At 46.4% G+C, this 25,174-nt stretch overlaps 1 protein-coding gene across 4 annotated transcripts; it reads right to left on the bottom strand.

Annotated features, from left to right (window-relative positions):
- Positions 1-1,645: 1,645 nt before the first annotated feature.
- Positions 1,646-25,147, bottom strand: USO1 (USO1 vesicle transport factor). Of its 4 annotated transcripts, XM_072336524.1 has the most exons (26): positions 24,963-25,118; positions 24,796-24,882; positions 24,500-24,564; positions 19,606-19,685; positions 18,541-18,552; positions 15,818-15,918; positions 13,440-13,542; positions 13,233-13,288; positions 12,932-13,052; positions 11,820-11,998; positions 11,306-11,446; positions 11,084-11,172; positions 10,689-10,843; positions 10,220-10,431; positions 9,903-9,923; positions 7,811-7,921; positions 7,478-7,596; positions 6,799-6,980; positions 6,418-6,539; positions 5,677-5,815; positions 5,227-5,390; positions 4,817-4,903; positions 4,220-4,306; positions 3,442-3,540; positions 3,053-3,268; positions 1,701-2,701 (listed from the first exon to the last, which is right to left on the bottom strand). In XM_072336524.1, exons 1-26 carry the CDS (start codon positions 25,026-25,028, stop codon positions 2,624-2,626), a joined length of 2,892 nt encoding a protein of 963 aa, XP_072192625.1. In that variant the 5' UTR covers positions 25,029-25,118; the 3' UTR covers positions 1,701-2,623. The 4 variants fall into 4 exon arrangements, with proteins under 4 accessions (XP_072192628.1, XP_072192625.1, XP_072192627.1 ...); XM_072336526.1 differs by lacking the exon at positions 18,541-18,552 and having other exon boundaries at positions 19,593-19,685; positions 24,963-25,144; XM_072336527.1 differs by lacking the exons at positions 9,903-9,923; positions 18,541-18,552 and having other exon boundaries at positions 1,646-2,701; positions 19,593-19,685; positions 24,963-25,147.
- Between the last annotated feature and the right edge of the window lie 27 nt (positions 25,148-25,174).

Below are 25,174 nucleotides of genomic sequence, written 5' to 3'. Positions count from 1 at the left end.
GCATCAGCTCCAAAGCGTCAATTATGTTTCCCAAAGATGAATGTTTCTGTAATGACACTAGGTGCACAGTTACACTAAATGTGCCCTCAACCCAATACTGGGCCATGGGAAAAGCCTTGGGTATACCTGAACACCATCTGATGACAGCCCTTTGTTTCAGTTAATTATGCTCTTCAGACCTGGGTCAGCTCTGAAACACGTGGCACCCATGTGGGAGAGGTGGCACAAAGCAGCGCTGTAGGACACAGAGCAGACTCATGGCACCACTCCTGGGACCTGGGTAACTCTCCTCCAGGCTTTGCCTGGTGACTGCTGCTCCAGCCTCCTGCTGCAATATTGGGTTTGTTCCTGGCGATCCCTTGTGAACTGTGAGCACATTTCCTTAGCATGAAGGTACTGTGGAGGTGTTTCCTTTGACCTGAAGCCATAGCAATAAATGTTAATTAGAGCCAGATTAAAGGTGCAGTCATGGATATGTGTATCCACACACACACAAAATCATCTGAGGTGCAGTGTTTCAGTCACATTCTGTAAGTCATAAGTGCATCTCCAGGACACACTACAGCCCTTTGCCACAAAGATACAGTTCTACCTGGACCTGTATAAGGCTTTTGACATGGTTCTGCATGGCACTGTGTTCCTGGAGCCACTAGTAGTGCCTCTATTGGAGCAACAAGAGTGATCTCCATCCCACATGATTTAAAGCTCTCCCTGTCATAGCCAGAAGCATAGATTATCCACACCAGAGGCCTGTATGATGTGAGTGGAGCTGCACCCAGTGCTGTGCTCAGGGATGCTTCACTGCAGTATGTGATGCAAACACATCAGAAATGCAGACATTTCTGATCTTCTCCATATGCACTGGAGCCCAGAGATGCCCAAGGTCAGCTGTGTGTGCAGGAACATGTCCTTATCCTGCCTTGGGCAGCAGGGTTTAAGTTTGGGATTTTGAGATGCTTTTGCAGCCAGGCTTTGTTTAAATCCAAAAGTCGACACCAAGCAAGCTCTGGAGTGCTGACATCCGTGGAATCTTTGGAGCTCCATCTCAGGAGTTCTCAGCACCAACGCGGGGCTCCTCCAGCTGTGGGCACTGTGCTGCTGTGTGTGGGAACACCGGGACCTCTGGCGGCCACGCTGGGTAAGCATTCGGCTTCGTGCTACATACCAGCAGGAGCAGAGAGCAACCACCCCATGAGCTCTGTGCTGTCTGGAGTCATGACTGCTGCAGGACTTTGGGAGCACCAGCCCCATTCAGAACTCTCAGCAGACAGCGGAGATATTGGCCCATCCCCAAGCACACTGCTGGGCCATAGTGCCTTCAGCATCACTGCTCCCAGAACGTTGTCCCACAATGAGCTGCAGCACTGCAGCACCTCCTCTGTGGTCCTTCTGCAGTTGGTGTTTCCTCCAGCAAGCACAAAGGAAGCATCCACCTTCAGAACACTCCTTCTGAACATCTCACGTCACACAAACAGGATGTATTCATAGTAAGTTACACATCTGCCTGTCTCTGTTCTACATCAAACCATCCTATGCTTAAGGAGCTGCTGTGAGTTTCCCAGACATGTTCAGCAGCACATATGACTGGAAAAAGCCAAAGCTGAGCCATTGCCACTGGGTGCTCCATCTGCTGAGCGATACCTTAGTTCAGTGTCTTTTATTATTTTCATCTTAACGCCTGACTGCATCTTAGACTATTTCATACACGTATTACAATATATTTTATTAAAATAGGACAAGAGCATTCAATGAGCTCCAAGTGGCCACACTGACTGTTGTTACCAAAAATGAAACTGATACGTTAGATCTATTCAGTATTATTATTATTTTTAATTTCATCTTTTATTAGCTCTTGAAGAGTCCATTAGTTATAGCAATCAGAGCACTTCTCATCTCCTTCCTGAAGCAGCCAACAGAATGTCTACTGATGTTTATGCTGATGTGGCAGCACATCCGATTGTTAGACAAGTATACTGCTCTTGTTTTCCCAGAGACATTCTCCTTACCAGTGCTACTACCTTTCTGGTGTGGATTTCCATGGAACCTCTCCCATATAGGTACCAAACGCAACCACGCCACGTGCCGAGGCACCACACTATGAACAACCATTTGGAGCCACAGCCCTGGATCTGCAGACCCAGTCCTGGGGACAGCTGCGGGCAGTGCATATTGCAGCTGCCCTAATCCTTCCACCTCTCCGAAGGAAGCCACGAACTACTCTGGAGCTCCATGCTGATGGCAGAGGCAATGACTCCAGGGGACAGCAGTTAAACCAAACACTTCTGTATTTAATTAACAGTTCCAGAAGCTCAGAACGCAGACAAATGCACAGAGCTATGCCCAAGACAACTCGCTGTGCAGCACCATCGCCATCCCATGCCTCAAGCACTGCCCACAGCAACTCCTAAACATGAACAACATGGGGTGCTCATGTAGAACTGAACAGCGGTGTCTATTTGCTTCATTCCGCAGAGGTTCCCAACACCTCAGTAACATCGCTCAGCCCAGCAGTTGCCACTTTCCCTCTGCTCCCTGCATGTAGATATTTTGCTCTGTACACCAATAACAGATTTCCCCCCACTAACAAGGCCATCCTATGTCCATGGTGACACACAATGGAACGTCAGTCCTGCTCCTCTTCATCCCCATCCTCATCTTCATCTGCTTGATCTCCAGATTCAATGTCATCTTCATCCTCCACCTGAAATTAAGGTGATCTGTAGTGAGCAATGACATCCTCCCTTCTACCCTTCACATTTAACAATGAGTGCCATGAGCACTCCAGCTTTCCATGCAGTTCTGTGCAGTACTTTGCAGTGTCACCAATGGAACTGTTCAGTGTTTGCTGGGGTGGCTTTCCTCTATCTGTCCTATATCTGGAAAAATTCCTCAGCTACAGTGATAGCGCTGCACTTGCCACAGACATTCCTCAGACTGCCAAAGCAGATCAACTGCTACCTCCCCAAAAGCAAAAAGGCACCAAAAAGGACTGGTTAAAGTATTACCATGCCCAGGCTGCCTGAGACCTTACTCAACTCCTTTGTTTGCTCACCGGCATCCCCAGGTCCTTCAGCTTGCTCCTGAGGGCAGACAGCTTCTGATCCTGGTCAGCAAGCAGCACCAGCAGGTCATCCTGCTCCTTCTTGGCCTCAGCCACCTCCTGCTGCAGTTTGCTCTTCTCATCCTGAAGGATGGCTACCGTGCTGCTAGAAGAGTCCAACTGCTGCTGTAGTGATGCTTTTTCCTCTGAAAGGGCTTTGACTTGACTCTGGAAATAGAACAACCACCAGGTTGAAATTCCCCACAGAGGAGAGGCGTACACCTCCCATGCATTGCCCTAAGCACAACAGTGGTGGTACAATCCCCCAGCCCCAGACCCTCCTTCTGCATGGCCATGGTGGAGAGCTGAGGCCCAAGGATGGCTCTGTGCTCACGACTGACCTGTAGCTCCCCCAGCTCCTGTAGCAGCCGGCCCTCCTTCTCTGAGCTCCTTGATGCCACCGCACTGCTGGCACCCAACGAAGGATCTACAGCTGTGTTCTGCAGAAAGGAAGATGGAATCAGAAGTACACTCACATTGTGCTTGAGCACAACCACCACAGTACCATCCTTCCAGTTTTGCACATGCCCACGGACCTACAGCTTTAGCTATTGGATATGCTGGGAACCATGGCAGCAGTGTGTTCATGCAGTGTGCTAGTAAGTGTTCAGCTTCAACACCCATCTTCTGATGCCATGGGCTAAGGACACAATCACTTTGTTCTAAGCTATTCTCTAAGGCTTTAGTGGGAAATCTTTTCAATAAACAAACAACTAAATAAGTTCTGAAGCAGTTGCAGGTCTGCACAGACAGACAGATGCAGCTGCTGTTGGCCAAACTGTCATGTGTCCATTTCCAAACTCATATCCTCAGATATTTGAGAGAATATCTGTACAAAAATGTAATGGGAGAATTTTGGTGTTTTGGTCATGGTATAAACTCAAAGCACTGAATAATGGATTCCTATGTTAAAACCACTAGGAGCAACATCCTCACAGAGCACTGACTGCAGTCAGGTCTCCTCCCACCTCAGAAAGGATTTCTCTAGATCATCCATTGCTTCATTTAACACTGCTGAAATTCCTTGCTGATGTGTGTTGTCACAAGGATGGTGTAGGAGAAGAGCTACCAGGAATCTTTTGTGCCCAAGGGAAAGATAAGGTGGTATGTCACTGGTACCATGGCTTGTAGCTTCTGGTTCTCAGTCTGAAGCTTCGAGATCTCTGCAGCCTGCAATTGGATTTGAGTCCGGAGCATCTCCAATTCCTTTGGGAAACAAAAAAGAAATACATGTTTCATTTCAGACAGTAGTTCTTCACACCAGGCTCCTGTTAATTTAAATCTACCAGGGCAATTGCTTCCCAGCCTCAGTTTCCCAATCAGAATGTCCAGTCCGCATTTGAAACACTGCCAGGTATTTGCTGAGGAGCAGCTACCTGAAATCATGGAGCCCGCTGGCATGCAGGCACTTACTCTCTATTGTGAATCTCACACTTGGAAACTTTCCTTTAAATACCCGACAATATTTTACACTGGAAAACAAAAGATTCTCCTGAGTCCTGTGTGCAAGCTGAATTTCTGTTGATGGCATGAAGCTCCTTGGCAAAGTAGATGATTTTTAAGTACACCATCTCAATGCTCTGAGATTGGCATCACCACCAAAAAGAGTGCCACCAGTGACACCACGGTGCTCAGCACTCCATCCTTAGCTCTGTAGCCAGACACAGCTTCTGTCCAATCCTGAGCTACTTGCTCTGCTGAAAGCACACCACTCACCTTTTGCAATTCAGCACTGTGTTCCATGCCTCCAGAGCTGCTCAGCTGTGATGATTGTTCCGTCCCCATTTCCAACTGCAGGGACTTCTGTAATAGCAAAAGGAATATTAAACATAAAGCTATACAGAGTAAACACAGTTCTGTTATCTGAACACAAAGTGAGATCCTACAGCATCACAGCTCACAGCTACACAGGTTACTCCCAGGAACAGTGTGAAGCAAAAAGAAGTCTCTGTTCGAGCCATCCCTCACCATACTTGTTATCATCAGCTATGGCTGCATGATGCCATTACAGGGATGGCCTTCACTGTATAAAGCTTAAAAAAAAAAAGAGATGGAAAAATCATAGCACAGCCCTGTCCACCAGTTCTGCTGGGATTATTGGCTCTTGACAGCTTTTTGGTTCTCACCAGGTTCTCAATCACAGCATCCTTCTCCTTGAGCTGCCCCTGTAGCTGCTCATGCCTGTTCCTCCAGTCCTCCAGCTCCTCTCGCAGTTTGCTCACTTCTTCCAGCTGAATGCCATTCACCTGCACTGTGTCGCCGTGGGAATTGTGGTGCTGTGTGTCCTTTCCTAGCAGAAAGTTTATAACAAAAGTCAGTGACATCATTTAAAGTGTTTGTCCCAGAAATGAATGGACTCATTTCCCTCTTCCTTCCCCCTCACAGAGCTACACAAGCCATCCTAAGTGCAGAACCCAGCAACAAGGGATTGTTTAGTGCTGCCAGAAGCCCTATATAGAGCTCTTGCTTGTCATTGTCAACCCTTGACGGATGTATTTGTTACATAGCTTGCCACAACCTACACAAGATCTCCAGTAACAGTGAGGCCACTGGTCATTATTCCTCCTGAAGCATACCTAGCTGCACTTTAAGGAGGTTGTATTGGTCCTTATGCTGCTGGATCTGCGACACTTGCTGCGTGACTGTCACCTGAAGCTGCTCGTTTTGAGATTTTAATGTGCTAACTTGTTGTTTTAACTCCTCAAGCTCCTGATCCTGGAAAATAAAAAAGAGCACTTGCAGTATTACTGAAATATAGCACTGTAGGAAGGAAAAGAAAAGCAAACCCTTTCCCAGAATGCAAAGAACTGTTCAGTGGGGCTGCTAATGCTGCCTATGATGAAAAGGAGGACTCCATGCCAATCCAGACAGGATTCTTGGGGCAAAGGGGATTGTTGGGGGTATACAGAAGCAGTTTGCTATAGAGCTCAACTCCTTCCAGACCTTTGGAAGAGTGCTCCAGCATCCCCACAACAGGGACAGGGAGAGAAGGAGATAAGAAATCTTGCCCTTGGGTTTTTCTTTGCACCCACTGTAGCCTACACGTTTGGCTCACAAAGCCTCAGAAGCAGCAGAGGTATCTGCAGTTAGAACATGCTCAATAAACCTCACTCGAGGTCTTAAGGTGTTAACCCCAACCGCACTGCTGCAGGTTGCAGCGATGTCAGGTTCCTGAGCTACAGGGAGCTACTGCAGTCCTCATTAGAGAGAAGTTACTCAGCTCTGCTTCTCAAACAACAACAAAGCTACTCCCTCTTTTATCCACATCTTAGCCATCACCTTTTGAAAGGTGAGAGCATAGTGCCATTGCTCCTCACCTGTTCTCTGATAACCTTCTTGTAGTGGGTCACTATGTTGTCATGCTGCTCCAGGGTCTTCTTGACCTCCTCCTCTTTTTTATCTTCTTCACTGGACTTGTAGATAGCTTTACTTATGACACCTGCCAACAACAGCTGCCATCAGCCACAGCCTGCTTCGTTCATCTGTTTTGTCCTCATAGCAGTTCCAGCCTCCCCCAGTGTAACTCAGCTCAGGAAATGATAAACACAGTGTGTACTTTGGAGAAAACACAGTGGTCACACACAGTCTTAAAAAACAGAAGAGAAGATACTGCATTTTAACTCCATCACACCGCTGCTAATGGGACACATAGCAGTTCAGCCATAATGAAGAATACAGAAATCAGCAGTGTCTCTCACCTTCCAGTTCCTTCACCAACTTTGTGAATTCGTGATCAAACATCATGTGCTCAGGGCTGGAGAAGCCAGGCTGTGGCTTCTGTGCAGCTCTGGAATACAGCTCGTGCTTGCTGATGAAGCCAAGCTTCTCAACAAAGTTCTCCCGCCCAATCCTCTTCTCAATGAGCTGCTTCAGCTTCTCTCTGAAGAGAGGAGACACATCACATCGGTGAGGCACTGGCACAGGCTGCCCAGGAAGGTGGTGGAGTCACTGTCCCTGAAGTTGTTCAAGAACCACAGAGATGTGTACTGAGGGACAGGGTTGGTGGGCATGGCAGGGATGGGTTGGCAATTAGACTTGGTGATCTTAGAGGTCTTTTCAAACCTTTTTATGGAGTCTGTGATTCTATTCTATAGCGCTACTCTTCAGAGAAACAATAAAACAGAACAGCTGTTTCTCCGGTAACAACTGTGACTATCCACAGCAGCATTCAACAGCTGACATTGCTCAGTGTGCCAATTGCTCACAGCTGAAGTGCACACAGCTATGAGGCAGAGCAATGATCTCCCCCAAGCTGGGCCCACTAATTTTCACTCTGGAAGGAACATGGATGGCAAACAGTCACCCAAACATTCCCAACCCTTAAAGCACCATCTGCCCCTCATCGACAGCCTGCTTTTATTCCCACACCACACTCACTTCCTGTAGTTTTCCAGAGAGTTGTCGTTGTAGTAGATGGAGATGCCGAGCAGCAATGCACAGAGGCCCTGCACCAGCTGCTCCTCCTCTCCCAGGTTCTCAGCAATCTGTCCTGTCAGCTGCAGCTCTCGTTAAGGATGCTGGAGACATTCCGTAAGCACAGTGCATACACAGTACTTCATTCCAAAGTCTGCTTCTAGCTCCTGCCCCAGTGCATTTGCTTTTATATCAAGTATCCCTGTAAACTCACTGACTTAAACATTTGATTTTAACAGGAATAATCCATGTGTCTTTCAGGCAAGTGATGCTAACCTGTAGACAGATCAAGGATACAAATGGCACGTTGGCTGGGTTGTGCAGGAAGTGAGTGACAGCAATGGAGCAGTTGCTTAGCCACGTGCAGAGCAGCATCAGCAGTCCAACCCGGGTCTGCACTTTGCTACCCTGAAAGGAACAAAATCCCTATCATTCTCTTCCCACAATGAAAGGCTCTTATTGCCCAAAGAGCTGCAACAATTCACAACTCACCTTTTCAGTTATGTAAAAAAACACAAGGCACACCTTTGACAATCCCCATTTGTTAGTTCTGCTGAGCACAGCTCTATGACACAAGTATGAACTCATTCATTTTAGCTGTCCTCAGTGCAAACCAACAAGCAACACAGATGTCAAATGTGACTCAATGCAAATTAGCATCAATAGAAAACCATAACCAATTAGTTCTGCATTTATATTAATACCAGGGTAACATGAAGGAACACACACACAGCTCTGTAAGGAAAGAATGAGGTGCAAAACCTCAGCTGAGGATTCAATGTAAGAAGCACTGTCCATAACACTGTGCACAAGGGCAAGAGAGCATTTGGAGCAGTCTTCATCATCTTCCCTTTGACTTCCAGAGGTGCAGCTGAGTCACATCAGAACAACACAGAATGCAGCCATTGGCACTGCACAGCACCCGCCTGCTTGGAGTACATAATAAGCAGATCATCTACTCCAATCCACTGCTAAAGCACATTCCCTACAGCAGGTTGAGCAGGAAAGCATCCAGGCAGGTTTTGATTATCTCCAGGGAAGGAGACAACACTACTTCTCCAGACAGCCTGTTTTAGTGCTCTGTCATTCTCACAATAAATAAGTTCTTCCTCACATCTGTATGGAAATGTCTGTACTGCAGCTTTGCCCATTGCCCCTTGCTCTGTCACTGCATACTACTGAAAAGAGCCTGGCCTCATCCACTTGACTACTGCATTCTAGATAATAATAAACAGCAAAAAGATCCCCTCTCAATCTTCTCCAGGCTCAACAGCCTCAGGTCTCTCAGCCTTTCCTCATAACAGAGATGCTCCAGGCCCCTAACCACCTTTGTGGCCCCCTGCTGCACTCTCTCAAGCAGTTCTCTTTCTTTCTTGAGCTAGGGAACCCATAACTGGACACAGTATTCCAGCTGTGGCCTCACAGTGCAGAGGGGGAGGATCACCTCCCTCAACCTGTTGGCCACATTCTTTGTAATGCATCCCAGGGTCACATTGGCCTTCTGGGCCACAAGGGCACACTGCTGGCTCATGGTCAACTGCTGCTCAGCTGTTGGTCAACCAGGATGCCACTGGCACTTTCGGCCACAAGGGCACGCTGTTAGCTCATGGTCATCCTGTTGGCCACCAGAACCCGCAGGTCCTTCTCCACAGAGCTCCTTTTCATCATCTCAGCTCCCATTCCTGTGTTGATACATACTGATCAGATGCATTAACAGCCCCATGGCACAGCCAACTGTGTAACTCAGCGTGGTACAGAAACCCCTATGAAGAACATGCCCTGATGCTCCCAGCCTGCAAGCTCCACTAACTAATGGAGAGGCAGACTGTTCATTTTTCCCTATTAGGTGTTCCTTATACCTCAGAGTGGCCCAAAACTGCTGAAAACTCCTTTCCCCAGAGATCCTGCCCCGTAGAAAACACTACGGCATACATCTATGTACAATATAGGAGGTAGATTCAGTGCAGGTTGAGCACAAGTTTGCTTTAGAAGCCAGGAGATCAGCAGCACATTCCTTACTTGGATGGCACTAACTGCTGGCTGCAGCTAGCCTGAGCACACAGCATTTTTGACTGTGATTTGTGTAATAGCTCTAATTTGTCTTCCAAGTCCATCTATGAGGTGGATAGGTGGTGAATGAGTACGCCCCGTGGAAAGAAAGCAACCGTGTATCCCAAGATCCTTATCCCAGAGTGTTGTGGAGCGCCCCCAGAAGACACAGAAAGAAGTGGTTATGACTATGCCAGGAAACACCAAATCCAACTGCAACACAGAGCTGTGAGTGGGAACACATGGAGGAGCAGTTAGGGAAACCTCCCAGCAAACCCAAGGCAAAAGAAAAGGCCACTTTGGGCAAGGAAGTGCCACAGTTGTGCCAACAGATACATACCCGTCTGTCGATCTTATCGCCCTGCAAGTTACACATATGTTACTCAGGAACTAAGAGCAGAACACATTGCAGAAACATTCCCCAATGTCTGAATCCCCTGCACCACCAGCCAGGCTCTGCTGATGGAAAAGCAGAATATGTCTCTTCTCCCCACCCATGAGTGTAGGGGGCTTCAAGCAAATCCTAAAATCAAAAGGAGAGAGACCTCCCTCCCATCAGGCTGACACTAACCCTTCCTGCAATGCACCTTCTCAGGAAGAATGTTTTCCCTGAACATGTGGAGTTTCAGCCCAAGGCCAGGCTGGAAAGTGCTGTACCTGTGAGAGTATGTTGGTACACTGTTGCAGTAGCGACACAGGTGGGTTGCCAATGCTTGTTGCCAGCTGCACCCGCAGAAGCTGCTCCTTCAAAGCGGCATTCTCCTGCAGCGCGTGGGCCAGGGCCACAGCAGCACACCAGTTGGAGAGCGAGTCCGTGGAGAAGAGGCCCCCACAGAGCAGTTGTCCGGCTGACACAGAGCTCCCTGTGGCTGCCAGAGAGGCCAGAGGCACACAGCAGATTAGCATAAGCCAGATAATCAGCTCAGTATGTACAACATAAGCCTAAGGTTAATACACAGAAAAATTAAAGGCCACATAGTTCAAGTTTTAGAGAAATCATAACCAAATCATTGTGCTTGGTGTGACACTCAGTTGCAGGGAAATAATTCTGCACAACATAACAGCTGATGCAGTAAGAAGTTTTTCTAGATTACAACTTTCACTGCAGAGGTGATCGTTTGCATACCGTCAATGGTAGATGGCAGAAGCGTTGAGACAATTTCCCCTTGTCCTTTGTGGTTTTTGTACAAAAAGCACTGGAAGCAATAGAGCACAGCACAGCGGAGCACAAAGGGCTGCCTCTCATTCACCATAGACATCAGCAGCACCACGATGGCAGGCCTGTTGGTAAGGGAAAAGAAAACCATCAGGACAGAACTTTGTGTGGAAACAATGGCTGAGGAACGAGTGTCTTAGAATTATAGAATGGCTCAAGCTGGAAGCGACATTAAAGGTTATCCAGTTCTAGCCCCCAAATGACCTGGCTATTGTCTTGTCTTGAATGTACAAGTCCTTTGCAGGACACCACCAATGCCTGTGAACACATCATTACCCAACAGTTACACACATTTGTTCCCCTACCTTGGTGGGTTTGAAGGTGCATTCACAGAGGCAAAGTAGTCCTGGTTCATCTGGCACCCTCGGATGACCTCTGACACAGTGTTAATGGTCTGCAAAAAGGGCAGAGAAAAAATGAAACAGGTCAACAGCTACATATTTTGTAGTTCAGTAAGAGCAATGATCTACACACAACACAATTATTCAATCTGACATCTGGTATTGGAAAAATTTGCTCCCTTTTACCTCTGTCAGGATATCAGCAGGAACTCCGGTTGCCATCAGGATGGTACAGAGCTGCTGTAGCAACCCACAGTGAAACATGGCCTTCTGGCAGCTGGTGGTAGCACCTGGGGGGTTGGTGGGGGACACGAGCACTCGGACAAGCTGGGGGGAAAAAGAAAGGTGCATATGTGAGGAAAGCCCAAGAGCTTTCAAAACAGAACTAAATTCACCCATTTGATTCTGGGTTTGATGTAGCTCTCCAAAACTCTGAAGTATGTGACCCCAGTGCAGATGCTGCAACTCAGTAATAAGAAGTGAGGCTGTAGCTGCTCTACTACTTAGCTCATCGTAATTGCACATGAACTCATAAAGGAGGATTCTGTATAAAACACTCCTGGTGATACACTCAACTCCAATCACTGTTATATAAGTTACATGTAATGAAGTTATTTGATATGCTATGGGTACACTGTTACAGAAATGCAGAGAAAACATCTGTTGATATTGGTAACAGAAGCAAAGTGCAGTGTTTTACCTGCAGCATGAGATGGAGATTCGTTACTTTCTGTGCAGACCAACCGCAGTTGTCATCGCCAACTTCAAACCACGGCTTCATGCGCTGAATGTAGGAACCTTCTTTAAAGAAGTTCTGATTGGAATTGTTATTCTTCAGTAAGTTTTGTAGAAGGAGGAGACAGTCTTCCACCACTATTCCTGGTGAGACAACAGAGGAAAAGATTAATCCAAGATGAAGCAGAGCAATGACTTGTTTCTCCACTTGCTGGTATGTTCCAGAAGGAACAGAGCCCACACTTCTGAACTCTTCATTCTCAGGAGCATCCCATTTTGATCAAGAACTGAATCTCATGTATCAATAAATAAACAAAGAGCACTATTTGACATACATCAATGTTGATCTGGCATACTTCACATGAAACCATAGCTATAGCTCTTCTTCAAGTCTGAAGCAAAATACTGTTTTACCAAAGAGACCACACTGTTAGAGACAAGTCTCAGATAGTTCCATCTGGAAGACAACACTAATAGAGGCAGTCTGCTGCTAGGATGCCTTCCAGTCTGGATTTCATAGAAAGGACAAAGGTTTGGCCCTTACAGGTGTTAGAGAACATGGCAGTATCAGAACAGTATCAGTGGGTGACACAGAGCAGCTGCCACATTCCCCCCCCTCCCACTGCTGTTGCAGAGCACAGCTGGGAATCTGCCCTCAGCAAGGCACAGGCAGGGGGAGCACACATGTAGGATGGGGAAAGCAGCAAGCTCTCAACACAAAGGAGTTGACATACCAAGTTTCCTACAATTATTAGCTGCCCAGAAACAACAGCTTTGATTTGCTCAGTCCTTCCATGCCAACATAGCTGCAATACTTCAGCTGGGAGAGAAGAGGTACACTAACTTCTGCAGAATATTACTGAGCAGAGACATAGCTTTGTACTGAAATAGATCCTGCAGCAAACCACAATTCATAGCAAACTCATGCGTTGTTAAGAACAACAAAGCAGTACCCATGTGCTGCATCTCTGCTGCTCATTCTCCTAACCCTTTTTTTCTCTCCCCCTACAGAACAGATTTGGCTGTGAACTCAGGCAGAAACACAGGCCTGTGTAAAAGCTTCAAATATTTCTATACCTCCATCACTGTTTCCTTCTTCTGTTACAATATCCAGAAGTCTCTCGAAGGCATTTTCAAAGGCAACGATCTTCTGTATGGCTGCATTGCTTTTTGTCAGCTGCTGTAACAATAAGACTCCCTTCATGGGCAGAGGGGAGAAGTGATTACAATGAAGTTTTACCAAGTTTACTATAGCACATCACTTTTTACAACTCACAGCAAGACAGAATCACAGGACAGAACTGCATCCCACCCACCATGGCCATCCGATTGACAGCCGTTGATGATGAAAGCTAAATGGCTGCTGCTCTGTACTTACATCATTGCGTATAACCTCCCTGGAGTCTGCTAGTAAATCCATCAGTCTGGACACACCTGCAAGAAACACATTAGAAATGAGTGCAAAAGTTGTGGATTTTTCTTGCTAAAGGTCTTTAGTACCCCACGCTCCAGATTCCTCCAACCCTCCACCACATTTGATGAGTTTTCAGCTTAAAGCTCAGCAGTAGAACACTGCAGCACTCACCCATGGGACTGACGAGGATGATCTGCTGTACCTGAGGCCCTTGCTGCTTTAGGAGAGAGGTGAGGAGCTTCACTCCAGGCCAACGGACATGGAAATCAAACTCCTTTGCAGATTGAGAAGAGTACGTTATGTCAAAGCTGGGTCTAATCAAAATGAGAAAGCTCAAGAACTAAGGAGTGCTCTAGCCACCACCACAATGCTGAGCTCCCCAGTTCAACTCACACCCCCACAGCCAGTGACCAGCCCTACACTCCAATGGGTCACCCCATTGAGCCTGTCTTGCTTCTCTGCTAGTGTTACAACTTCACCTTAAGGTCAGCCACTGGATCACTAATTGAGACAAGCAGCCTTATTACCAGCACATACCGCTAGTAGAGAGGATGCTCAACTATGACAACTGCAGAGAAAAAGAATCAATGACTTAACCCTAACGTCAACTTCCACATCTCTACCATCATACTATGTATTTTTACCATGTGACAGCTATATGTGCCATTGTACATCACACAAATTGAAATAGGCACCTCCTATTTCCTCCACCTATAATCTTTACTTATGTAGTTTTTCTTTTCTTATTTATTTGTTTTTTTTAAAACAACAGTCCTGGTCAGCCAAAGAGGTCCCAAACAACTGGAGACTTACTAATGTGATTCCCATCTACAAGAAGGGTCAGAAGGAGGATCTGGGCAACTGCAGGCCTGTCACCTGACCTCGGTACTGGGAAAGGTCACGGAACAGATCATCTTGAATACAATTGTGCAACATATGCAGGACAATAAGGGGATCAGGCCTAAACAGCATGGATTTACAAAGGGCAGGTTCTGCTTGACCAGCCTCATCTCTTTCCATGAACAGACAACTCACTTAGCGGGTGAGGGAAAGGCTGTTGGTATACATATGGTATACATTTTGCTGTGTAAAAAAAAACTGGCTGGAGGGCTGAGCCCAGACAGTGATCCTGAATGGAATTAAATCCAGCTTGTGACTGGCCACAAGTACTGCTCCCTTGGGGTTGGTACTGGGGCCTGTTCTGTTCAATATCTTTATTGATGACCTGGATGAGGGCGCTGAGTGCACTCTCAGTAAGTTTGCAGATGACACTATGTTGGCTGGAAGTACTCATCTGCCTGAGGGTAGAAAGGCCCTACAGGGTGATCAGGACAGACTGGATTGCTGGGCTGAAACCATTGCGATGAAGTTCAACAGGACCAAATGCTGGGTCCTGCACTTTGGCCACAGCAACCCCAGGCAATGCTACAGGCTTGGGGCAAAATGGCTGGAACATTGCATAGAGGACACAGACCTGGGGGTACTGATTGATGCTCAGCTGAACATGAGCCAGCAGTGTGCCCAGGTGGCCAAGAAGGTTGATGGCATCCTGACTTTCATCAGAAACAGTGTTGCCAGCAGAAGCAGGGAAGTGATTGTCCCACTGTATTCAGCACTGATGAGGCCGCACCTTGAGTACTTGGTTCAGTTTTGGGCCACTCACTGCAAGAAACATGTGGGGGCCCTGGAGCATGTCCAGAGCAGGACAATGAAGCTGCTGAGGGGTCTGGAGCACAGGCCTTATTAGAGGCTGAGGGAACTGGGATTGTTCAGTCTGGAGAAGAGGAGGCTCAGGGGAAACCTCACTGCTTTCAGTAACTATCTGAAGTGAGGTTGTGGTTAGCTGGGGATTGGCCTCTTCTCTTATGGAACTAGTGACAGGACTAGAGGGAATGGCCTCAAGTTGCACCAGGGAGATTCAGGTTGGATGCTGGGAAATACTACTTGTCTGAAAGAGTGGTCAGGCACTGGAATGGGCTGCCCAGGGAGGAGGTGGAGTCACTGACCCTGGAGGTGTTCAAGGAATGTGGTTTGGTGAGAATTCTTGGTGATAGGTGGACAGTTGGATGGGATGATCCTGTAGGTCTTTCCCAACCTTGGTGATACTATGATAAACTTAGTTTAGATCTTCTTTTAAAAACAATTAGGAGTAAGGAAGCAGTCCTTGAGCATGAATTCAGTGGGATGTAAGTTGGAACCATATCCCAGCCCTCATAGCCATCAACTCCTGATTATTTACTGATCAACTCAAATAATATCCTGGCACAAGCTACAGCAGTAGTTGGTTGTGGACCAACAGTCTTTACTATTTCTCATCAAATAATTAAAATGCTTTCTATGTTATCAGTCTTTAAATCTGGAATGATTTTGAGTCACAGATCTCACTTACCTCCAACCCCACATTTGCTGTGAGGTCAGATAGTGCTGTACATTTGACACAAAAAGCTTCATCAAATGGTGCAAAATCACATTCATGGAGGTGACGGAATGCACCTTTCTGTGCAATGCCATGTATACCACAGCATCCCAAAGGTGGTGTTGTCACTCACCTCCACGAGTGTCAGCAGCAGTGTGACGTTCTCCGGCTGCTTAATGAAGATCTCTGTGAACTGACTCCCCAAGTCATCACCTTGTTTTGGCGAGTTCTCCTCTGCAATCACCAACAATGCATTACAACATGCAATTATAGGAGCTTCAACTAGCCGTGGGTTTTGCTGTGTCTACAAAACAGAGCCATGAACTACAAAACAAGGCTTTGAGTCACTTCTCTAATATTAATGTTGGTACATTTAAGTAACTTTTGGAGCAGACAGAGCAACAGCTGTGCATAAAAAGAGATGGGGCCTGTCTTGTTCTTAACAAGTTTTGAGAGCTATTTTGTTTTAAGCAAGGAAGAAAGCAGCCTACCAGAAAGTAACTTCTTTCAGTAGAAAGATAGAGGGGAAAAAAAGAAATCCTGTCTCTGTTTATCCAAATTCACAGTTCTCAGCCCCAAAGTCCCTTGATAGAGGTAAAACCAAACATGCTTTTGTGTGCCCTGAGAACTTGGACATGCAGAGTTCTAAGAGCAGACAGGGAAAATGAAGTGCCAATGGTTCCACAAGGCTCCAGTGATCTGGGAGGAGACTCCTCGTAGGGATCTTTCAGCACTGAATGGGAAAGGCAAAGCACATATCATGTGAAGAGAGTTCTAGCCAGTGTGATGAATGTCATCCATCCAAAAACGTTGTTATGGTGCTACTAGTGGGCAGGTTCAGCAGTTTCCACTTTGGGAACTGCATTCAAATTCAAAGAGAATTTTAGATTATCTGGGCTGCATTAAAAAAGGGGTGGCCAGCAGGAAGAGGATGATTGTCCCCCTCTACTCAGCTCTTGCGAGGCCCCATCTGGAGTACTGTGTCCAGGCCTGAAGCCCCCAGTACAGGAAGGATGTGGAGCCCCTGGAGTGGGGTCCAGGGGAGAGCCACTAAGATGATGGAGTACATCTCCTATTAGGAAAGGTTGAAGGAACTGGGCTTGTTTAGCTTAGAGAAGAAAAATCTCTGGAGAGACTTCACTGTGGCCTTCCAATGCTTGATGAGAGCATACAAACAGGAGGGGGAATGGCTGTTTATGAGGGTAGATAGTAATAGGACATGGGGGAACGGTTTTAAACTGAGACGGGGAGGCTTAGGTTAGATATTAGGAGGAAGTTTTTCATGCAGAGGATGGTGATGCACTGGAACAGGTTACCCAAGGAGGTTGTGGATGCCCCATCTCTGGAGGCATTCAAGGCCAAGCTGGATGTGGCTCTGGGCAGCCTGCTCAAGGGGTTGCAACTAGATGATCATTGTGGTCCTTTTCAACCCAGGCAATTCTATGATTCTGTTTTTATTTTAGACAGGGAAAATGTATTTCATTCCACTCCAATACTGTTTCTGGGACTCCAACTTTCTAGCAAAGACAGCAGTAGTCACACCAAAAAAGGATGGGCATTCAGCTCATGGGACACCAGTGGCCACACTTCTAAGAACTGAGCATTGTGTTGGGTTTAACAACAGAAGGCCTTCTTGCTTGTTGCATTCTCAGGGGCATAGAAAACTTGGGCTAAACACATGTGAAGTAACTGCTGGGGAGCAACACAGGGAAACACCCACATACAATCCCAATCCCGGATAAGTAACAGCACTGCTACTCAGCTCTTGAATGTTTTACCCTAAAACCACACTATGCATCCTGCACTATAGCGCTGCCCTGTGCCTGTGGATGTAACCATGGTGCAGCACAGCTGAAAGCAGCAAGCATAGGAAGAAATGCAGCAAAGCCACCACATGTTTGACTAAATCCAAAGGGCTGACTGAGGTAACTGAAGGCAAAGGAGTATTTTTTTTCCCCCCTCTCATTTCAGCTGTAGAATTCATATCTGCCAATAAGTTGTTGGCAGCTGAGTGGCTATATATAGGGTCAAAGTTTGCAAGTGACCTTGGAGCACAGCAACTCCTTAGGGGATAGTAAAGCAGAAACCAGAGGACTGACAGCGTTTTTCTACTGGTGCCAAGAAAATAATTTTAATCCAGTTAACCCCATTTCCTTTGGGTTGAAACAGTGATTCATGACACTAGCATCTAATCCTATGGACTCCAGTATTGGTAAGAGATTCCTATTTGGTCTGTCATTAGGCTGGAGCTGACCATTTTTCTGATGTAGTTTAGCTGTATTCGTACCAGGAAGCAGACACAGGCAAGTTGCTTACAATAGGGACAGAAAAGCAGCAACACACTGCTGCACATTCTTGGGTAGATAGGATATGAACAAATTAACAAAAGGGAGGACAGACTGCATGCAAAAATACCTCCAGCCCAGACACAGAACCAAGCAAAACGCAGGTGCATCTTACAAAGCGTTAGAGGTCAGTTTGTGACAGAGGTGAGTGCTATTTCACCATGCATCGCTTAAAAGGGACACTGGGAAGGATCTGTACTAAACTTCAGGGCTTCCTGGAAAAAGAAACTGCATGTCTGTGCACTTTTGTGACATCCTCAACAATAATTTGTTATTATTCCAATATCAAGAAGTCTACTGACATTTGACATACCCCAATTGCATAAGAAATCAAACTGGGAACACACTTTGGCTCCAAGGCAGGCTTGTGTTGCAGAGCAGAGTGCAAAAAGCACCAAACCTCAAAGCAGGTCCTTGCAGTGTCCTTTCTAACAGCATAGAGCATTATGGTGTGAGCAGCACTAAAGCTACAAACCAAGTGTTATGTTTATAGAAGTAAAGGTTCCTTTACCTTCAGAATCGTCTGTCAGTGCAGATAAAGGGAAAAGAGAGAGAGGTTCACAAGTTGAGCAGCATTCCAACAGCACAACCAACAGCAGCACAACACTGACGTCTGGAATAGCCCCCCCCTACATCAAAGACGAATGATCCAGGAGTGCTCTCAGCAGGGGTTGGAAAGAACCATCCCACACTCCTCCCAGTACTGATGTTGCCACATACAAAACCCAAATTTGTCAAGTTTTTAGCTCTTACTGAGAACGCTGTAACATTCTTCTAAGGAGCCCAGCAGCAAAGCACTAGCAGGAGCAGGAAAAGAAGGGCAAGAAAGCAAAGAAAACTGACAACTGGAGAGAGAGTTTGCAATAATATGTCACATGAAATACTTCAGTTTGCACTCATCCTGCAATCCTACATATTGTAGAAGGTACCATAAAAGGACACATGGCATAACATGATGCCAGTACACTGGCAGAAGTCTGTGCACATTGGACAATTCTCATCTACTTCCATCAGAATATTTATCGCTTGGTTAAGGACCCTTTGAAAAAATGACTCAGAGTGAACGCAGAAGACAGATGATTGTAACCCAAGAAGGCTGTGGCAAATGCAGATGTTACAAGCCATCTGGGTCTTCCTCACTTTGGGCATTCACAGCTCCAGTCTACATATTTAATTTTATGATGATTTTTCCACTAATATCATCTTCTGCAAAGCACAGACAGATCTGCAGAACAAGGAGTTACTTTCCATGGTTACTGGCCTCACAACTTTGTAGGTTGATCAAGAAGGACCTTTGAAAATGAAGGCTGGATGGACAGGGACCACAAGCACTGCAGCCTTGACCAACTCTGTGGGCCCATTCCAACCTGGCTGGTGTTTATGTAAAGTTGATTTTAAAATTAATTAGCAGGAAGTCCAATGTTACTTTTAATGCAAGCCCTGCTCAAAGATGTTTTGCATTGCTGTAACAGCTACACGGTAACACACAAGCGTTGAGTGTTAGTAACTGTACAGCATTACAGTCCCTGATTAAACACACCTCAGAGTGAGTACAGCTGCTACTGTCACAGCTTACCTTGTTCCTCCTCTTCTAGGTCATTCGATATGACATTGTAGAGCGTATCCAAGGCATAGCCAATTATTTCAGAATCTGAACTGGGAAGAAAAGAACCACTTTTCTTTAATGACTTATTCATTTCCAATTTCTCTTACTGTTTCTTCTCTACAGCATTGTTTTTCTGCTCAGGCAGTCCCCCTCACAGCATTATTGAAAGCAAGAGAAAGCAAGAGCTGATGATGACAGCTATTTTATAACACTACATTTTTACCATCCATGAGCTGTCCAGACTTTAAGTGGAGTCAAACCCTTTTCACCAGTTGCACTCCCTGGGGCAGTCCTATTCAGAAAAGCCAGTGACACAGGACTATCACAGAAGCGGTCATTAGAAGCACATATTCCATCCTGAGTCTCCCTTCCAACTCACTTCTCTGTACATCAGGAGAGACCTCCACTATGAATTCAGAGAATGAAACCAAAGAATAGTGCAGAATGGATCAAATAGCTTGCGTTGGAAAGGATCTCAAACATCATTCAGTTCTAAGCATCTCCCAAACAGGCTGGTCCAGGGTCACCAACTCAGCCCACCCCAGTCATTACAGGTCTGCAAGCTCTTAACATGCTCAGGAAGCTGCTGGGCTGCCCATCCAACATCTCCAGCATCAGTTCACTTTCTGACACCAACGTGTTTTTCTTACTAAGTCCTCCTTTAGCAGAGTCCTTCTTCTTCTGCATCCCAATAATCTGTAAATCCAGAGCTACAACAAACACAACAGAACTGAGGGGCAGAAGAGGGCATAACCATTTTTGCCATTTGCTTTGTTGCTCAAACAGTCAAACAGCATTGAAGCAAACAAACTGAAACACTGTCACACACAGGAAGGCACCTGAGGGTGCATCAGGACAAACCCAACAGCTATTTCCATGTCTCACATAACTATCAGGAGAGTACTGTCACAACATGATCCCACTGAAACTTTCAAATATTGTTTCTACTAATCTGCAGAACATACAACATAAGGCTTCTGCACCACCAAGGAGGTATTTGCATTTTAAGAGTGCCAGCTTGCAGCAAACCCTACAAACAACCTGTCCAACCAGCAGCCTTAAAAGCCAGTCCTAATTGAGGTCAGCTATCTTTGCTAAGCCACTAATTAAGAATGACATCTACAGCACACCTAAGGTGACCCACCAGCTGAAAGGTGATGGAATGAAGCAATCCATAACAATACTGCTTGCATCACTACAGTGAAGGCTTTAATGGGTTCTCAAAGAGACAAATCACCTCCCTTTACATGTCACTTATGCTAAACCAAAAGCCAGAAACCATCAGCTCTCAGCACTGTTTGTCCCATGACATTAAGTTGTGAATGAAACCTTGCCCTGCTGTCATCTTCAGGTGACGTGTGCAATTTTGGCTTGCTATTAGTGTCATGCAACTCACACCAACAGTTTTTAAGCTGGGCTGTAGTGGAAATAAGAAAAGAAACAGCAGCATCTCTTCGGTCAAGGTGCGAGTCACAGCACATATAGGAAGGTTTGGTCTCTGTAAGCAGCTTCAACCAGCAGGTACACTTCCATTGTCTAGCTGTTTGTTTCCTCTTTCACCTTTACTGACATTTCAGTTCAACACAGTATAATAAAGCCCATGATTTCTTTTTCCTGTGACTGAAACAATTCCACATTTGCAAAAAACATGGAAATGACTTCCTGGAGACTCACAGGGAAATAAAAAGCAGTCTCAGCCTTGCCTTTGCTTTCCTTTTTGCACACAGGAGAGAGAACACAGCAGCTACAAAAGAATAATCAAATATCATACAGATATGGAAGAAGTTACCCTCATTTTTCTTGTTGGAAGAACAAAGCCGGTATAGTAGCATCATGTCTTTGCTATTCACTGCCTTGCTTCCATCTGCTGTTCATCACATATATCAGTATTCACTTGATCATTCTGTTCACACTGAAACTGTACAGTTTCTGCACTGCAGCGAAAATCTTCAGTCAATAAATTGACCTCCACTGTCTCAAGCATCCACAGAAGACACAGCCTTTCTGCAAAGCACCAATCCAGAGTAAGCCACTGTAGCACTCTCTCTCCCTTTGTTCTAGGGGCTTCTACGTGGCACTTGACTACAATGTCAGCTCAGTTCCCCATGAATTCACAAATTACAGCAAAGAACCACATGGCAGTGCAGGTGTCCACATGCTGTGCTGCCAATGGAGAGTACCTCCAAAAGCTTTTACTTCCTCTTCTAAAACAAAGGCATTTCCTTCCATGAATTTCCACCCTGTCTCACATGGAGTAGGAGGAAGCAGAGTGCTTCTGTCTTGTCACCGATGACAGCATGCCTGGAAAGGACTAACAACAAACACATTCCTTCTTACAGCCACTTTAATAAAATGCATCTCACAACTCTGAACGTTAGGAAATTAAAGCACATAAATAACAGAGGTTCATACCCTATGTAAATAGAGAATACTTTCAGGTCTGTATTATGTTTCAACCTGTTACAATCATCATGGTGAATTTTAAAAAATAAGATTTTGTACAAATAGAACACAAAGAGTCAAATTCCAAGTTAATTTTGTGCTCTGCTGCCCTCTTACACACTAGGAGTTAAGTGGAGCTGCTCTGCTCAACAGACAGTGCCAAACTTCTTTCCTAACAGTTCCTGGTGGGATGTAGCAATGCCCAAACAGGCACCCAGGAGAAGGATCTCCAGCTGACCGCAGCTCCTAACTCATACTGCAAAAAGAACTCTCATTTGTGAAGGAGCCTGGAACATGCCTCGAGTGTTACCAGGCTCCCACATGGCCAATGCACAAAGCTGAAGAACCAGCCCAAGAAGTCTGTTTTCTATAGAATGAGTTTAAATACTTAGATCTCAGCCCAGGCAGGAGACAGAGCTTAAGGCAATCTACAAGAAACTGTGTAACAAGTAGAACAACACCTCCACTAAAAAAAGGAAAGTGGTGCAGTATCTATTCCAGGATAAAGGCTGGGAAACAATGGAAGCTGCCAACAGCTGCAAACGAAAAAGAAACTACACAGAACTGACACAGTCCCCACTCCATGTTTCAAGGGAAGGAGCAACTGATACATTGCTGTTGATATGTTACTGATAAGTTGCTGATATGTTGGCATATGAATGCCAGCAAGACAAATGCTGCTGGCAATACAGCAGTTGTGCATCTTGAACCATTCCATTCATTCTTTTTAAACACCCAATAGGAAAGCACAGGCGCACCTGTCACTGCTCTCACATTGCAGCACTCTGCAGATCAGCTCTATCCCACACACACCCCAGAGCTCTGCTGCATTCTGCACCCCTGGAACACACCAGAATGTGTCAAGACACAGAGCCACAGTGAGCTTCTCTCAAACAAAACACAACCTACAGGCCAGATGGTCCTCTATAAATTAATTTCCTATTACATCTTCAATCACAGTTCTGTGCAAACCAGATTTTTTTTTTCCCCCATCTGAAAACCCCCCAAATTAAGACATATTCACTGCTTTTTAAACTGCTGCCTGAGTCACAAGACACATCCTAGCAGAAATCTAGCAAGCACTGATCCTGGAGGAGCAACTGGAGCCCAACAAAGTCCAGCCAATCTCCATGTCTGTACCCAGGAGGGTTTTGTCCAACACCTCCACAGCAAGGAGCTCAGTAGAGTTACGACTCCGCCTCACAGCTCAGATCCAGCCTGATGAGCAGCTCAGGGGATGAAGGCGGCTCCTTGGCCTCATTTTCTGAAGGGCTTCTCCTCCGTGCAACTGCTGCTCTCGTGATCTCTGCTGGTACTGCTCTGATCCGACAAGCTGTAGAGCTAAAGCTGAAGGCATGAGCTGTAGACAGCCAAGGGAACAGCAGTAGCAAGGCACCGTTCTTAGACCAGCCCATAGCTCCTTCCCAGCTGGCGGAACCTGCCAGGTGAGCCTGGCTGCCAGCAGCCCTCAGAGAGCACTAGAGGGTTTCTGCTTAAGAGGAGCAGGATGCCACTGTCAGGTAGGTTCTCCAGGACTCCTTCCAGATACCAAATCACTGCTTTCCTAATTTCTCTTTGTTGTAGCACTCCTCCTTTTCACGCACACACATGAAAGTATCCCATACATGCCTTTATGACATTTTAAAAACAAATAAATGAAGAGGAAAAAAAAAAAAAAGCTTTATGCTCAAGTTCAGACTGACAGTGTCACAATACAGCCAGCTGAACACCTTAAGTATGCAACAGTTGAGGCCCCAGTCACAGTAGCACAGAGAGCTCTGAAGTTACACCACGTGGGTGCTGTCACATACAGCAGTATACACAACTGAGAGATGGACAGTAAAAGAAATTAAGTTCCATTATAGCATATTCTATTTCGCAAAGCTATATTCTAATCCACCTCTGGTATTTACACTAGAAAAACTATATTAGTAGCTATCCATTCTATGTGAAGGGGGGCACAAATCTCTTATTTGAACCTTTACAGATAACATTCCTTATAACAGAATCATTGTAGTGATTCATTCAATAGCATAAATCTGGGGGAAAAATAAAACCATATTTGCTGACATAATTACTTACTCTTAAATCCTACCAATTGTCCAAGAACAGGTTGGTTTGGGCTGTTTCAAATCCTTTAATTAATACTGTAACTTTAGTTTTACCCTACATTTACCCCTTTTATAGAGTGAGATAACCACTTTTGAAACACGGAGATGCAGTTTGCTTCTGTTTGACCCAGAACTGCTCCTCCCATCCCTAACACTCCCACCCCTTTCATTCTGTACACTCTCATCACACTGTACACCATAAACAGTCACCACAGAGCCCCCAACAGCCCACTTCCCTTCCATCATGCAGGAAAAGGTCAGCATTTATCTATATCAGCAATGGGAGCCCTGCCCACATCAGTATTACTTACCGGTCAGTCTGCAGGACGTGTACCAGGTGCTCCATAGCTTGGATGCCCACCTCCAGCCGGTACTTCTGCAAGGAGAAAACACGGGGTTGGCAACAGGCAGCTCTAAGCCCAAACAACGCTATCAGCATCACAACCAAGCATCTCTGTAAACACGCTGCTGCCCAGAAGGTTTCCCTTAGGAAGCCCCTCCAGGAGTCCGTCAAGGGCCCCAGGAATCCCCAGGTACGTTCTCAGGAGCTCCTCCCAAGAACACCCCCAAGGAACTCCAGGAACACCTTGAGATTCCCGCTGCTCACCTTTGACAGCGCTTTCAAGGCGCGTACGGCGTCTCGGCGGTCATCTAGCAGAGTGGAAGAGGCCACCCGGTCGCACAGCTTCTGGATCTGGAAAGCATCGGGCGTAGGTCACAGCGCGGCCCCGCCAGGCCCGATCCCCGTCCCCGCCCGCTTCCTGCGTCCCTCACCGTATCGGCGCCAGACGGCTGCGGCCCGGCGCTGGGCCCCCCCATAACGCCCCGCAGGAAGTTCATGGCAGTTCCGCTGCGAGCCCACCGGCCCCGCACACCCCCTACCCCGCTTCACCGCTCCCAGCCCCGCCACCACCCCCGCGCCGGAAGCGGCCTCTACGCATGCGTCGGGACGTGGCGCCGACGTGGCCTCCGGCGGGGGCGGGATC

Source organism: Excalfactoria chinensis, chromosome 4 (assembly GCF_039878825.1).
Source record: "Excalfactoria chinensis isolate bCotChi1 chromosome 4, bCotChi1.hap2, whole genome shotgun sequence".
Lineage (NCBI taxonomy): Eukaryota > Metazoa > Chordata > Aves > Galliformes > Phasianidae > Excalfactoria > Excalfactoria chinensis.
This window is presented reverse-complemented; position numbering and strand designations above follow the sequence as displayed.